We start from the raw sequence: 13,838 nt of genomic DNA, 5'->3' as shown, positions 1-13,838 counted from the left end.
TTCCCTGATATTTCCATTATCGTGGGAACCCCGAAAGTGTAATCACAGTAAGAGTTCAATTAAATTAAATTCATTTGCTGATACCTGAGAGAGCTGTGAGAAAGACCAGGCCTCCAGTACCCTTAGCGAACCGTCTGAGCTGCAGCACACGTCTGCTATCAGGAAACTACAGAGGATGAGAGACAGTGTGTGAATTTCATGCTGCAGTTTGATCTGTAAGAATATCCATAAACTGTCATGAAACAGCAGTTGGACAGGGGTCAGATCAAACCTTGTTTGCAGGCAGCATGAGGGTGAGTCCAGTCCAGAGACTAGCGCAGTACAGCAGCAGAGCTGAGCCCAGGTGAGCGGCAAGTCTGTACTGACTGACACGGGGAATGTCGTATGACTCTGACTTTTCCTCCAGACCACTTTTCACCATGTACCACCCCAGAAGACCCTAAACATGAGTGCCCATTAGCTGATCTTTACTGAACAATACAATTTTAAAAGAAATGTGTCCAAACTTTTGACTTGTAGTCTATTTCATGGGAATATAAATGCTACAATGTCATTTAGCTTTATGTTTGAAACATATGAGAGGTTTGAACTTAAATTTCTTTTTGTTTTCCTCCTACAACATTTAAAATTATTTATTTAGCAGGTGCTTTTATTCAAAACACCAACAAATGAGGAATGCTTAAACGATTCATTCAGTTGAGACAATAACATAACTAACCAAACAAAGGCTTGATGTGAACAGTCTATATATACAGTATGAGATATTTCATAGCATGGCAGCAGGCTAAGCACAAAAAAGCAGGAAAATGTACTAAGCAAAGTCAAATCAGTTAACAACATTAGTTAACATGCGCTAACAATTAAAACTACTTATATAGCATTAATTAATCTTGGGTAATGTTAATTTCAGCATATATATAAAACTTTTAAATAAATTGTTGTACGTGGTGCACAAAGATGGGCAGGGTAGCGGTATTTGAGGAGATGTCATGTAGAATGCTATGCAACTTAGATTCTTTCAATAAAAAAAATGGCTGCTGTTTGGCCTTTTTGGAGGGGCAGTGGAGAGAGAAGTGCAATTTTAAATATGTGTCTATTATTTTATTTTATATTATATATATATATATATATATATATATATATATATATATATATATATATATATATATATATATATATTGTGTGTGTAACTCAATGTTTGTTGAGGGTCATGGTGGGATTGGGAGGGGGAAAAGGGAATAATGGGGGTTATAGTTGATTCTATGAATATATGTTTTGCTTTTCTGTTTCAAGTGCGTGAATCAATAAAAAGTGTTAATTGGAAATAAAATGTTGTACATGTTAACATTAGATAATGCACTAGGAACTAATGTGAACTAACACTGAAATGTTTTATTAACCAACATTAACAAAGATTAATAAAAAATTGTTAATTGTTAGTTCACAATACCAAATGTTAACAAATAGAATATAGTTTATTAACACAAAACCACCCAAACAGAGCGTAGTTAGGAAATCTACAGCCAACATCTGAGAAGGGATCATTTTGACAGGCTTCGCGATTCGGATTGTAATATGATAAACATTGGATCATCTCATAATGATGTGCCATCTCAGTGTTTTCCCGCACACGACCGCTAGATGGCACCATTAGCTTGTGCAGTTCTAATGGAAGCTGTCAACGCAGGCTGTTTTTAACGCCGATATGGCATGCAAGGTTACATCACGATTTCAATCTTAATTAATTCCACAATGCTGCATTAACGGATATCATAACATTGTCTCAGAGGTCAACGTTTTCAGTTTTTAAAGAGTTTTGGATGGGTTTTCCTCTCAACATGTGCTTACATGCAAGTGCTGTTTTTTTTTTTCCAACTCGCTGCTCTTCACACATAAATGTGAAAATGACAATGAATAAAAATGTGATATTACATGTTATTGTGAATGTCAACCTCTCTTCATTGTGTGGCTAGTATATGTCTGCATTGTGCATTTAATTAACAGTTTTTACGGAGAGCGGTCTGCCAAAAAGTCATGTCCATTTTTATTACATCCGTAACTCAAAACTTGTCTAAACTGAAAATTTTCTAATGTCTGCACTGTATCTGCAGGTTTAGGATTACACATAAAAGCGGTTCAATATACTGGCAATGAGAATTTAAGATGAATGTCACGATTTCACTGCAAATATCACGTCAGTAGTGCGGTAATTTCAGCTTAAAATGTTTTATTTTTAACCTGTCAGCAACTGTGACAACGATTAACAGCCGTTTTATATCCAACCATTATATTCCTCTTGATGAATTAAAATAAACCTCTTATTTGAATGAAGCCCTGACGGCGAAAACCAGGAGCCTCAGTCTCGCGTGTTCAGCTGTGAAGTTGTTCAGAGGGAAGGTTGAGTGACACCCCCCCCCCCTAAAAAAAGACAACTTATTACCTGGAAGAAGACGAAACCACACAGGCCCACAACACGAGCCTTCATTGAGCGGTTGAAGTACCCTCTCCTCCAGAAATATACTGTAGGAAGAATGTAAGCTAATCCAACGAGCCGACCCCACATACGGTGACCCCACTCCATGTAGAAGATAAACTTAAACTCTGTAAGAGTCATGTCATGATTCATTCTGTAAAAAAATAAAATAAATAAGATGTCACCATTTTGTAAAACCCATGTCCACTTTATCTTGCACCATACAAAGGTGAGATGGGTGTAGAAATGTTGGTTGATTTTTATGATCCATTTTTATGTTTGATAATCAATATGATGTGCAATATTTTAAAACTATGGGTTACTGTTTTGCCTGTTGTCAGTAAACTTTTGAGGGGTTTTTGAAAACTGACATAGAAAAATAATTTACTTTACTGAGCCTGTAATTTGCCTGCAGTATCAACCTGAACCAACTGCCGCATAACTTAAGGGCTGATTATTTTGATAATCATTTTACCTGTTGATAATTACTTAGATTAATCAAATTAAAAAAAAATATAATATAAATGGGTTAGTGTGCTATGCATTGTGTAGAAAAAGGTTTAAAATATAAATGCAATAAATGATATTTTTACACAACACCAACAACAGTTTGGAAGCAGCAGAACAATTTTCACCACTGAATTATGAATGACAATTAAGAAAGAAAATATAACAATGATATCAGCAGTGAGCTCAAGGCTGACTAAAGGCTGCAACAACTGGGTATACATATGGTCAGAAATAAAACACAATATACTGTAAGAGAAAAAACTATTCAGTGCATAAAACAGCACAAGCACTCTTTCAACACACCTGATGCGGGAACTGGCTCACACTAAACTACTTGCTTACAAACTTTGCAGTATAAAAGTCCACCCATGCTTAGAAAAAAGTGTTCTGCTTGCTTACACTTTAACGATGCATGCAAATGCAGTTTGCACTACTGTAAAGTGACTTTACTGATGGAAATTCTCTATGCATGGCGCACATATCCGACTAATCAATAATTACATTTGCTGTTGATTATTTTAATTTTTGATTATTATCGATTTTAATGATTAGTTGTTGCAGCACTTGACAATTTTTTAAATGTTAACAATGTCCAATTATCTTCAATGGCCAATAATGGTCTTAAACATATCATGAATCCCGAATACATGTTGTAGTTTAACCTCGTACGACCCTGCGTCCTCCTGCACAGACATTGTTTTGTCTTCTCTATAAACTATGCATAATTTAATTTCATTTAAACTGACTGATTTCAGTTCAGGACACTCTGGGCTGTCAGTAAAAAGTTAAATTATTGACGCACAGAGTCATGTGACAAAACAATATGGCGCAGATCACAGCAGAATTTGTCTTTGGGAGAAAAGCCAACAAAACTACATCTGGTAAAAAACCTAATTAACCTTCTACATTTAAACCTGTTTGAATCAAAATATTACAGCATCTAGTTTCATCCGATATGCCATTTTTTAAATGTGAGCAATTTATCACGAAATGGCACGCTGTTAAACACAATGACTGCTTACGAGGACCATAGGCCTTTTTTCCCCCCTTAGAAATCCTATATATTTACTGTGCATTTTCACATTTAGAAAAACATTTTTGCTTTCAGAGGCTTTATATTGACTTAGGATGAAAATAAGTTACCAAGCTGGAGGTTAAGTCACACAGTAAATAGGGAGCATCCTATAGCTTTGCTATGCAGCCAAGAGCAATCACTCCTAACATCTGACCAAAAGTTCAATTTCAGGCTGCAGATGATGTTTGCACCACTCAACATGTTTGGCAGACATGGGACAATGATAATCAGTTCGTAGATTCAGAATTTATAATGTATCATTTTATTTTAACATGGTTGGCATTGATTGGATGATTGGCTGGCCATTACTTGATCAGAATTATCAGAATTATGGTAATTTCTGATTGGTAAAATGCTTCAGCACTGGCTATCACTTGTTTGTTTGACAGTGCAAAGAGAGAGCACTGAGGGCGTTTTCAGACCTGTAGCTCTTTTGATTTGTTCTGAAACTGGCTAAAATCGTTACGTTTTTTTCTTATTAGTTCGGTTCGCTTTCACAAGGCAACATACCAAAACTGTGTCAATAAAAGTCACATGTGGGCAAACTGTCCCTTCATTGGTCAGAATGTTTGCACTGTAAAAAAATTGACAACCGTTACAAATTTTTGAATGTTGTTTTTGTCACACTTATGCAAAGCATTGCTACGTGGTACAGAATACACATTTAGAGGTTGACCTCTAACACAAGGATGATTGGAGTTGTAAAATTTGTGTCATAGTTATTTTTATCCATCTTTAGTTGATTTATTATTAATTATCCAACATTATTTTTATGTGTCATCATTATTTCTGCATTGAAAAGTGCCTGTACTCACTAGGTGGTCTTGGACCAACTGTTTTAAAGCAGTGCAATTGCAGTGTTCATATATGCCTAAACAAACCCAACGAAGGATGAAAACGCACCAGGTTCCGAAACAAATGCTGCGAACGAGCCAGGTGTGAAAGCGGCCTGAGATTTTTTAGATTTTTTCCAAAGTAGAAAAAACATTGTAACATAAGTCAAATGAAGTCTTATAATTTTTATATTTGTATAGTTTTTTTATTTGTGTTTTTCCCAATACACACTGTTCCAAAGCAGCTTTACACAAAATCAGCTGTAAAGTCAGTCACGTCTCAAAAAAATTAATAACCAACACTCCTGGAAACATAAACAATTTAATTAAAAAAAATTCTTTAGCTCTGTATTATTTAAAATTTCACAATTTAGTCCTGCTGTCCCCATATGAGGACATACATTTTTAGGAAAACTATTTGCTCTAGAATTGTTTATTTATTTTTTTGGCATGTTTATTTGGGGCTACTAGTTACAAATCAAAAAGGGAAATGGAAAATGCAAATAGCAGTCAAGCTCTGGTCACAGGAGGTTAAATCTGATGTAGTGCTTTGAGTGTAGTGTAAGAAAAATGCTATCAAATGTAACATTCATTCATTCATAATTTTGTTAAAAAAAAAATAATAATAATAATAATTCTCTCATATCCCAGCTTATAATGCAGAGACAATAAGCTTTCACAGGTTGATTTACACACTTCAGCTTTCAACATACAGTATAGATTAAATTTACAAATGCTCTGCGGCGGCATTTCTGAAAAGAAAAGAACAGCGTTTAATGTCTGCTTTGTTCAAATTGAGCTAAAAATGCCCAAAAAGTGCTGCTTGTGGGGTTAAAACATACCTTTTCCAAAAGATTATGGGGTATTTAGGCTTCTTTAGATTTCCACCAGGAATGGTGAATAAGGACAACCTCAGGATTTGACTTAAATGATAATATTTCACGAATCATGGTCATTTTGATTGTCTTTGCTCTAATAAGACCCACTTCCCCGCAGTTGATGATGGTAGATTTGAACTTTTCATGAAGAAGTCACACAAACTCTGAATGCAAATGGCTGTTTTTAATTTCCAAAGTGTAACCGCTGTGAAAGATAAGCCAAATATGATCAAAAGATGATCTCATTTGAACAAAACGTCCATGCAAAATCTAATAAAACTCACCACCATAGCACATACAGGCCGTTTGTGAAAGGATATAAGAATAAAAATAATGTAATAATTCTAAAATAACTTTTATTTACTCTGAATGCAGCAAGTAACTAAGTTAAATCGAAATAATTACGTTTGAGAACTGAATTAGTGTTAAACATCCAAGGATGTGTATTTATCAACCTGTTGAATTGAGTTTAAATTTATTTATTTATACAGAAAAAAGAAAGTTTAAAAGAGTTTAAAAGCAAAAACAATGTTTTCCTGGCCCAATTCAGAAGATCTGATTTCCAGTGGGCTCCTGTCCTACAGGCTAAAAGAAAAGGGGAAAAAAGAAAATGTAAAGAAAGAAATGTAGCATGAATAAGTATTAAAAAAAAAAAAAGTAAAAAAAAAAAAAAAAAAAAAGAATACAAATTTAATGGAGAAAAAAGCAACAAAGCAAGACAGAAAAAGAAAAGATAAAGATTAAAAAAGAAAAACAAATACTAAGAGAATTCATGAGTACATGACTGATTATTCAACAGCTATGTATACGTTTATGTTTGAATGTATGCAAAGATGACAACTGGCTGCCGGCACGCTGCACGAGTCTGTGTTTGTAGCTTGCTAGCCTGTTTAGCATTGCTTATTCTTATATGTTCATCGTTTTATTCTTTGCCATTTTACCGCGTGCTTCGTTTTTTTCCTCTTTTCTACTGTTTCAACTGTGTGTATTTTACCACGCGCACCCGTTTCTCTCTTTTTTCATTTTCTTTTTTTTCCACTTGTCTACATCTCGCATCACGACTGCATGCATTTGTTTTCTCCTCTGTGTTTTACACGGATTATTACATCAATCTCAAACATTTGCTGATCAGGAACCACATCGAACTACAGCGATCTCAAACCCTCGCCGCTCAAGAACAACAATAACAACAACAAACAATTGTGGTAAGTCAGCAGTGAGGGATTTACATGTGATAAATGTAAGGAATTAGTCAGGCTGATGGAGAAGTTTAATGAGTTAGAGACATGAATCCAAACACTAGTGGAGGTCAGTGAGAAAGAGAAGCCAGTAGATACTGTTTCGGATGCGGGTAGTACAGCGAGCAACACACACTTTGGTTCCGGCTGTAGAGACCCCACAGCAGGGCATTTGGGTGACGTCTTGGCAGCATACTCAGCAAAGCGACACCACTCTTCCGTTCCTGTTAGGGTTTCCAATCGATTCTCCCCACTCAGTGATGCACCCACTGAGAATCATGTTGAAAGAGCCTTAGTAATAGGTGATTCTATTATAAGGAACGTCGAAATAGAGACTCCAGCCACTATTGTTAAACGCAATTCGGGGGCTCGGGCGTCTGACATCAGATCAAATTTACAAGTGCTGGCTAATGCTAAACGTAGAAATTGTTATTCATGTCGGCACTAATGATGTCTGGCTTCACCAGTCAGAAATCACTACAGATAATGCTAAATCTTTTTTTTTAACTCAAGATGGCGCTGAGTATGGCTGCTGCGTTGCGAGCGCCGACACAACATGGTAGTGTTTTGTTTGTTTTGTTTACAATTCTTATGTTTTTTGTCTTGGATGTTGTATGCCTTATTGTCTATGACAGACAAACACTTTTGGACATTGGTTCAGCAATTACACACCGTAAACTGGACTTCAAATTCCTCAATGCCGACCCGCTGTTTACAAACACGCAAGCGGAGCTCTTTGTCTGTGCTGTATGGCCACGGAAACACAGGAGGAAAAGGGAAACAGAGCCGGCGTTCTCAGAGTAAGACGCCGCACAAATCGACCCCAGCTACCCAGTATTCTACTGGCAAATGTTCAGTCTCTGGATAACAAGCTCTGCGAGCTGAAAGCACAGATCTCTTTCCAACGAGAGACGAGGGACTGCTGCATTATCTGCCTTACGGAAACTTGGATGTCTGCAGAGATTCCAGACTCAGCCATTGAACTCGCGGGGTTCTCCGTGCACCGAGCGGACAGAGAGAAAGACCTCTCAGGTAAAAGCAGAGGTGGTGGTGTATGTTTTATGATCAACAAATCCTGGTGTGATCAGAGGAACGTACATTCTATCAAGTCTTTCTGCTCTCCTGATCTGGAATTTCTCATGCTTCTGTGTCGACCATTCTGGCTACCGAGGGAATTCACAGCGGTCATTATCACTGCTGTGTACATCCCGCCACAAGCCGACACAGACCGGGCACTCAAGGAACTGTATGGGATTATAAGCAAACAGGAAACCGCGCACCCTGAGGCCGCGTTCATTGTGACCAGGGACTTTGATAAAGCCAATTTTAAATCAGTCCAAAACACCAAAATACCACCAGCACATTAGTTTCAACACACGAGGGGACCGGGTTTTGGACCATTGCTATTCTCCCTTCCGGGATGGCTACAAATCCCACCCCCCGCCCACCATTTGGCAAATCGGACCACTCTTTCACTCTGCTTCTCCCGCTTACAGGCAGAAACTGAAACAGGAAGCACCCACCCTCAGAACGATCCAGTGCTGGTCGGACCAATCAGACTCTACGCTACAGGACTGTTTTGATCACACGGACTGGGAGATGTTCTGGTCCGCCTCTGATGATAACATCAAGCTTTACGCTGATAGCGTAATGTGTTTCATCAGAAAGTGCGTAGAGGACGTTGTTCCGACCAGAACAACACGGATCAATCTGAACCAGAAGCCATGGATAAATAGCGATGTTCGCGCGGCACTTAATGTGCGGACCTCCGCTTTTAATTCCGGGAACGCGGAGGAGCATAAACAAGCCAGTTATGCCCTCCGAAAAACTATCAGAACAGCAAAACACCAGTACAGGAACAAGATTGAAGGACAGTTTAACACCACCAACTCTAGAAGCATGTGGCAGAGAATTAACATCATCACGGACTTTAAAGGGAATAAAAACTTCGCCATGGACACCGCCGCCTCTCTCCCGGGTGAGCTAAATACTTTTTATGCTCGTTTTGAGGGAAATAACACCGCCCTCGCAGAGAGAGCTCTCACGGCCAAAGCTACAGAGGTTAGTTCACTCTCCGTCTCTGTAGCGGATGTAACCCGATCCTTCCGACGGGTGAATATCCGTAAAGCCGCGGGCCCAGACACCATTCCGGGCCGCGTCATCAAAGAGTGCGCGAACCAGCTGGCTGGTGTTTTTACAGACATTTTCAACCTTTCCCTCTCTTTGTCTGTAGTCCCCACATGCTTTAAAACATCCACCATTGTGCCTGTTCCAAAGCAATCAAAAATCACTTGCTTAAATGACTGGTGTCCTGTTGTTCTGACCCCCATCATCAGCAAATGCTTTGAGAGACTAATCAGAGATTAAATCTGCTCTGTGCTGCCTCTCTCTCTAGACCCATTGCAGTTTGCTTACCGCAACAACCGCTCCACTGATGATGCCATTGCATCTACAATACACACTGCTCTCTCCCACCTGGAAAAAAAGAACACTTATGTGAGAATGTTGTTTGTAGACTACAGCTCAGCATTCAACACCATTGTGCCCTCCAAGCTAGATGAGAAACTCCGGGCTCTGGGCTTAAACAGCTCGCTCTGCAGCTGGATCCTGGACTTCCTGTCAAGCAGACGCCAGGTGGTTAGAATAGGCAGCAACATCTCCTCATCACTGACCCTCAACACTGGAGCCCCACAGGGCTGTGTTCTCAGCCCACTCTTGTATTCCTTGTACACACGACTGTGTGGCAACACATAGCTCCAATGCCATCATTAAGTTTGCTGATGACACGATGGTGGTAGGTCTGATCACTGACAATGATGAAACAGCCTACAGAGAGGAGGTACACACTCTGACACACTGGTGTCAGGAGCACAACCTCTCCCTCAATGTCAGTAAGACAAAGGAGCTTGTGGTGGACTTCAGAAGAAAAGACAGAGAACACAGTCCCATCACCATCAATGGAGCACCAGTGGAGAGAGTCAGCAGCTTCAAGTTCCTGGGTGTCCACATCAATGAGGAACTCACATGGTCCATCCACATTGAAGTCATTGTGAAGAAGGCTCATCAGCGCCTCTTCTTCCTGAGACGGCTGAGGAAGTTTGGAATGAACCGCCACATCCTCACACGGTTCTACATCTGCACTGTAGAGAGCATCCTGACTGGCTGCATCTCCGCCTGGTACGGCAATAGCACAGCCCACAACCGCAAAGCACTGCGAAGGGTGGTGCGAACTGCCAGACACATCATCGGAGGTGAGCTTCCCTCCCTCCAGGACATATATACCAGGCGGTGTGTGAAAAAAGCTCGGAGGATCATCAGAGACTCCAGCCACCCGAGCCATGGGCTGTTCTCACTGCTACCATCAGGCAGGCGGTATCGCAACATCAGGACCCGCACCAGCCGACTCCATGATAGCTTCTTCCCCCAAGCAATCAGACTTCTGAACTCTTGATCTCCCACGATCAAAACACATCAGCACTGCACTTTATTACTCTTACTCTTATATCTCACACCGGACTGTCATAATTATATTATTATTATATTATATTCTCTCTTAACAACTTACTATCAACCGACAGCCTGAATGTCAATACAGTACAATACAACCTACTGTACATTCTATATATACTATATATACTTTTTTTATTGAATAATGTGTATCTATATTGTGTGTATTGTATACTGTACAGTGTATGTTATTATTTGTATATTGTGTTGTGTGTAATTATGTGTATATTAGACTTTAAATTGTGTTGTGTTAACTTGATGTTATTGTAAATTGGTATATGTCTCATCACTGTCACGACTGCTATGTTGATCGGAACTGCACCCAAGAATTTCACACACCATTGCACTTGTGTATATGGCTGTGTGACAATAAAAGTGATTTGATTTTGATTTAAAGAGGTGTGTGAACTTGCAAAAATGATGTCAGTCACTGTAATGTGCTCTGGCCCCCTCCCTGCTCATCATGGTGACGAGGTTTATTGTCGATTTGTGTCACTGAGTGGCTGGATGTCTGAGTGGTGTCTGGAGAATAGCATAGGATTTATAGACAATTGGAAGAGTTTTTGGGGTAGACCTGACCTGCTAAAGAGAGTCGGACCCGCTTTCCTCTCTAGTAATTTGTATCACAGTCTTAATAGTGATAGTATTTGACTAACTGGGGCCCAGGTCAGGAAGCAGACAAACTGGTTACCCGAACGTCTGCTAGCTGCCTTGAGATGTCACACAGGTCACATAAACTACAATACATAGAGACTGTTTCACCTAGATATCATATAGTTACTGTTTCTGTTCCCCGAACTACCAAACTCAAACCCCTCACTAAATAATTTAGAAAAGATAAACATCACATAAAGGTAGGGCTACTAACCATTAGATCTCTTTCAACTAAAGCACTAATTGTAAATGAAATTATTACAGATCATAATTTGGATGCGCTCTGTTGAACTGCAACCTGGCATAAACCAGATGAATATATTAGTTTAAATGAATCTACTCCCCCAGGTTATTGTTAAGCCTCGTCTGAAGGGTCGAGGAGGAGGTGTTGCTACAATTTACAGTGAAGTTTTTGGTGTTACTCAGAGGACAGGATAAAAGTCTTTTGAACTAAAAATGCTTAATGTGACACCGTCAGATATAAATAAAAAAATCTCTGTCATATTTTGTACTTGCTACAGTATACATATCACTGTAACAGAGTTCGTAACTCTTCAACAAAGGAGGCAGCGGGAGATGGCGAAATCCAACCAAAAGACTTTTATTTCAACAAAACACAACATAAGTGCTTTTCAGCATAACCAAAACATAAATACGCACACACAAAAACTGCTGCATGCCTCTCTCTCCCTCACGGCCCAGCAACGCTCTCCTTCTCATCACATACCCCCAACGCCCGATTCAGGCAGTGGAATCAACAAGCCTGACCTACTCCCTCCCCCCGCCCCCCCTTCCTGTAGGGGAGGAGTTGCCCCTTCGGCCGTTCTGCCGCCGGCTGGTCTTCCCAGCCTCCTGGAAACCTGAGTAGGATGAAGGGAGGGAGAGGGGAGAGAGAAAGAGAGCAGGAGAGCCCGAGAGAGAGAGAGGGGAGAGAGAGAAAAAAGAAAAGAAAAACACTGGTTCGCCAGTCCCGAACACACTGTCACATGGTCCTCAGCCAGCCGCACAGCCTCCAGGTGGACGGAGTTGTCATATGGAGTTGATGTTGATACTATAGAAATTCTACCACAGAGCGATAACATCTCAGTTCATTACCTCATCTCTTGTTTGCTATGATCAGCTAATGTCACTCAATCTACACCATGCTCTCATTCAGGTAGAACTATTCTTTCGACCACTAAAGATAGCTCCACTAATAACCTTCTAGAATTATCTCACATACTCAGTAAGCCAAAAGTCTAGAAGAACACTGTTCAGTGTGGTTGTAATTTGTTCCAAGTTATTATGTGATGTAAAGATGACAGTGTCATCAGCATATAAGATATAGTTTGAATTTGGACAAGCTAAAGGTAAATCATTCATATATATAAAAAAAAGTGGCCCGAGTATCAAGCCTTGTGGAACTTCGAATGTACAATGTATACTCTGAGAGATTGTTGCACCTATTTGAACTGATTGTATATGATTTCTGAGAAATGATGATAAAATGGCAATACTATTTATTGATAAATTGAAGCTGTGTAGTTTAGTCATAAGAAGTGTGTGATTAACTGTATCAAAAGCTTTATGGAAATTTATAAATACTGCACCAGTTATTTGATTTTTATTGAGAGTTATGTGAATATGTTCTGTGAAAAGAAGAACAGCAGAAGTAGTTGAGCGTTGCTTATGAAAACCAAATTGATGTTCATTTAACAGGATCTCTCATTCAAGATATTCATTTAATTGTTTTTTGAGAATTGCTACATGTACTACTAAATCATATAGGCCTACTGGAGACAAGAGTTTTTTTTTTTTTCAATAGATCAAATAGAACGTACATATGGGGGCCTGGGTAGCTCAGCGAGTACTGACGCTGACTACCACCCCTGGAGTCGCGAGTTCGGTTCAGGGTGTGCTGACTCCATCCAGGTCTCCTAAGCAACCAAATTGGCCCGGTTGCTAGGGAGGGTAGAGTCACATGGAGTAACCTCCTCGTGGTTGTGATTAGTGATTCTCGCTCTCAATGGGGCGCGTGGCAAGTTGTGCGTGGACTGCGGAGAACAGCATAAGCCTCCACATGCGGAGTCTCCGCGGTGTCATGCACAACGAGCCACGTGATAAGATGTGCGGATTGACGGTCTCAGAAGTGGAGGCAACTGAGACTTGTCCTCCGCCACCCGGATTGAGGACCTACTAAGTAGTGGGAATTGGGCATTCCAAATTGGGAGAAAAGGGGATAAAAAAAAAAAAAAAAAAAGAATGTACATATATTTCTTCACTATAAACATAGATATCCCTTTACTATCCTTCATTAGCATTAACAGAAATTACACATTGTATAATGCGTAACAGATTATTAAAACTGCAGGCCTGCTCATTTCCACCATTAAAAGATGCTGGTCTGAAGTGCAATTGGTGAAAATCCAAAAAGTTCACTTTGTGAGCATGACATCAGTACTTTAGAAGAAGAGGAGAAATGTACTCACATTTTGAACTCTGGGAACTGTTTGTACTTTGAGAACTCTGCTTCCCACTCCGCTTGACTTCGCGGCGGCTTCATCTCCTTCACTAAATGCCAGTCGACCATGGATAAGCCGGACTCTGTCAACCTAAAGCATGTAGCCATCGTTCATTAAGTGTGGACTGACAATCATGGGATTTAAGAAAAACTCTTTTGGACAGAGGAGA

The 13,838-nt window shown here is 39.7% G+C and overlaps 1 protein-coding gene across 2 annotated transcripts in view; it reads right to left on the bottom strand.

The window, feature by feature from the left end:
- Nucleotides 1–13,838, bottom strand: part of LOC127413623 (cytochrome c oxidase assembly protein COX15 homolog) — a 68,049-nt gene that overhangs the window by 19,618 nt on the left and 34,593 nt on the right. Inside the window, exons 3-6 of one of the 2 annotated variants that reach the window (XM_051650902.1) lie at nt 13,637–13,759; nt 2,441–2,627; nt 272–439; nt 85–166 (exon numbers count right to left, since the gene is read on the bottom strand). In XM_051650902.1, coding sequence (XP_051506862.1) covers nt 85–166; nt 272–439; nt 2,441–2,627; nt 13,637–13,759 — 560 coding nt within the window. The remainder of the gene's footprint in view (nt 1–84; nt 167–271; nt 440–2,440; nt 2,628–13,636; nt 13,760–13,838) is intronic. The other variant, XM_051650903.1, reaches the window with a different exon arrangement.

The sequence above is a fragment of the Myxocyprinus asiaticus genome, chromosome 23 (assembly GCF_019703515.2).
Source record: "Myxocyprinus asiaticus isolate MX2 ecotype Aquarium Trade chromosome 23, UBuf_Myxa_2, whole genome shotgun sequence".
Classification (NCBI taxonomy): Eukaryota; Metazoa; Chordata; class Actinopteri; order Cypriniformes; family Catostomidae; genus Myxocyprinus; species Myxocyprinus asiaticus.
Note: the sequence above shows the minus strand (reverse complement) of the source record. Positions and strands in the feature narration are given on the sequence as shown.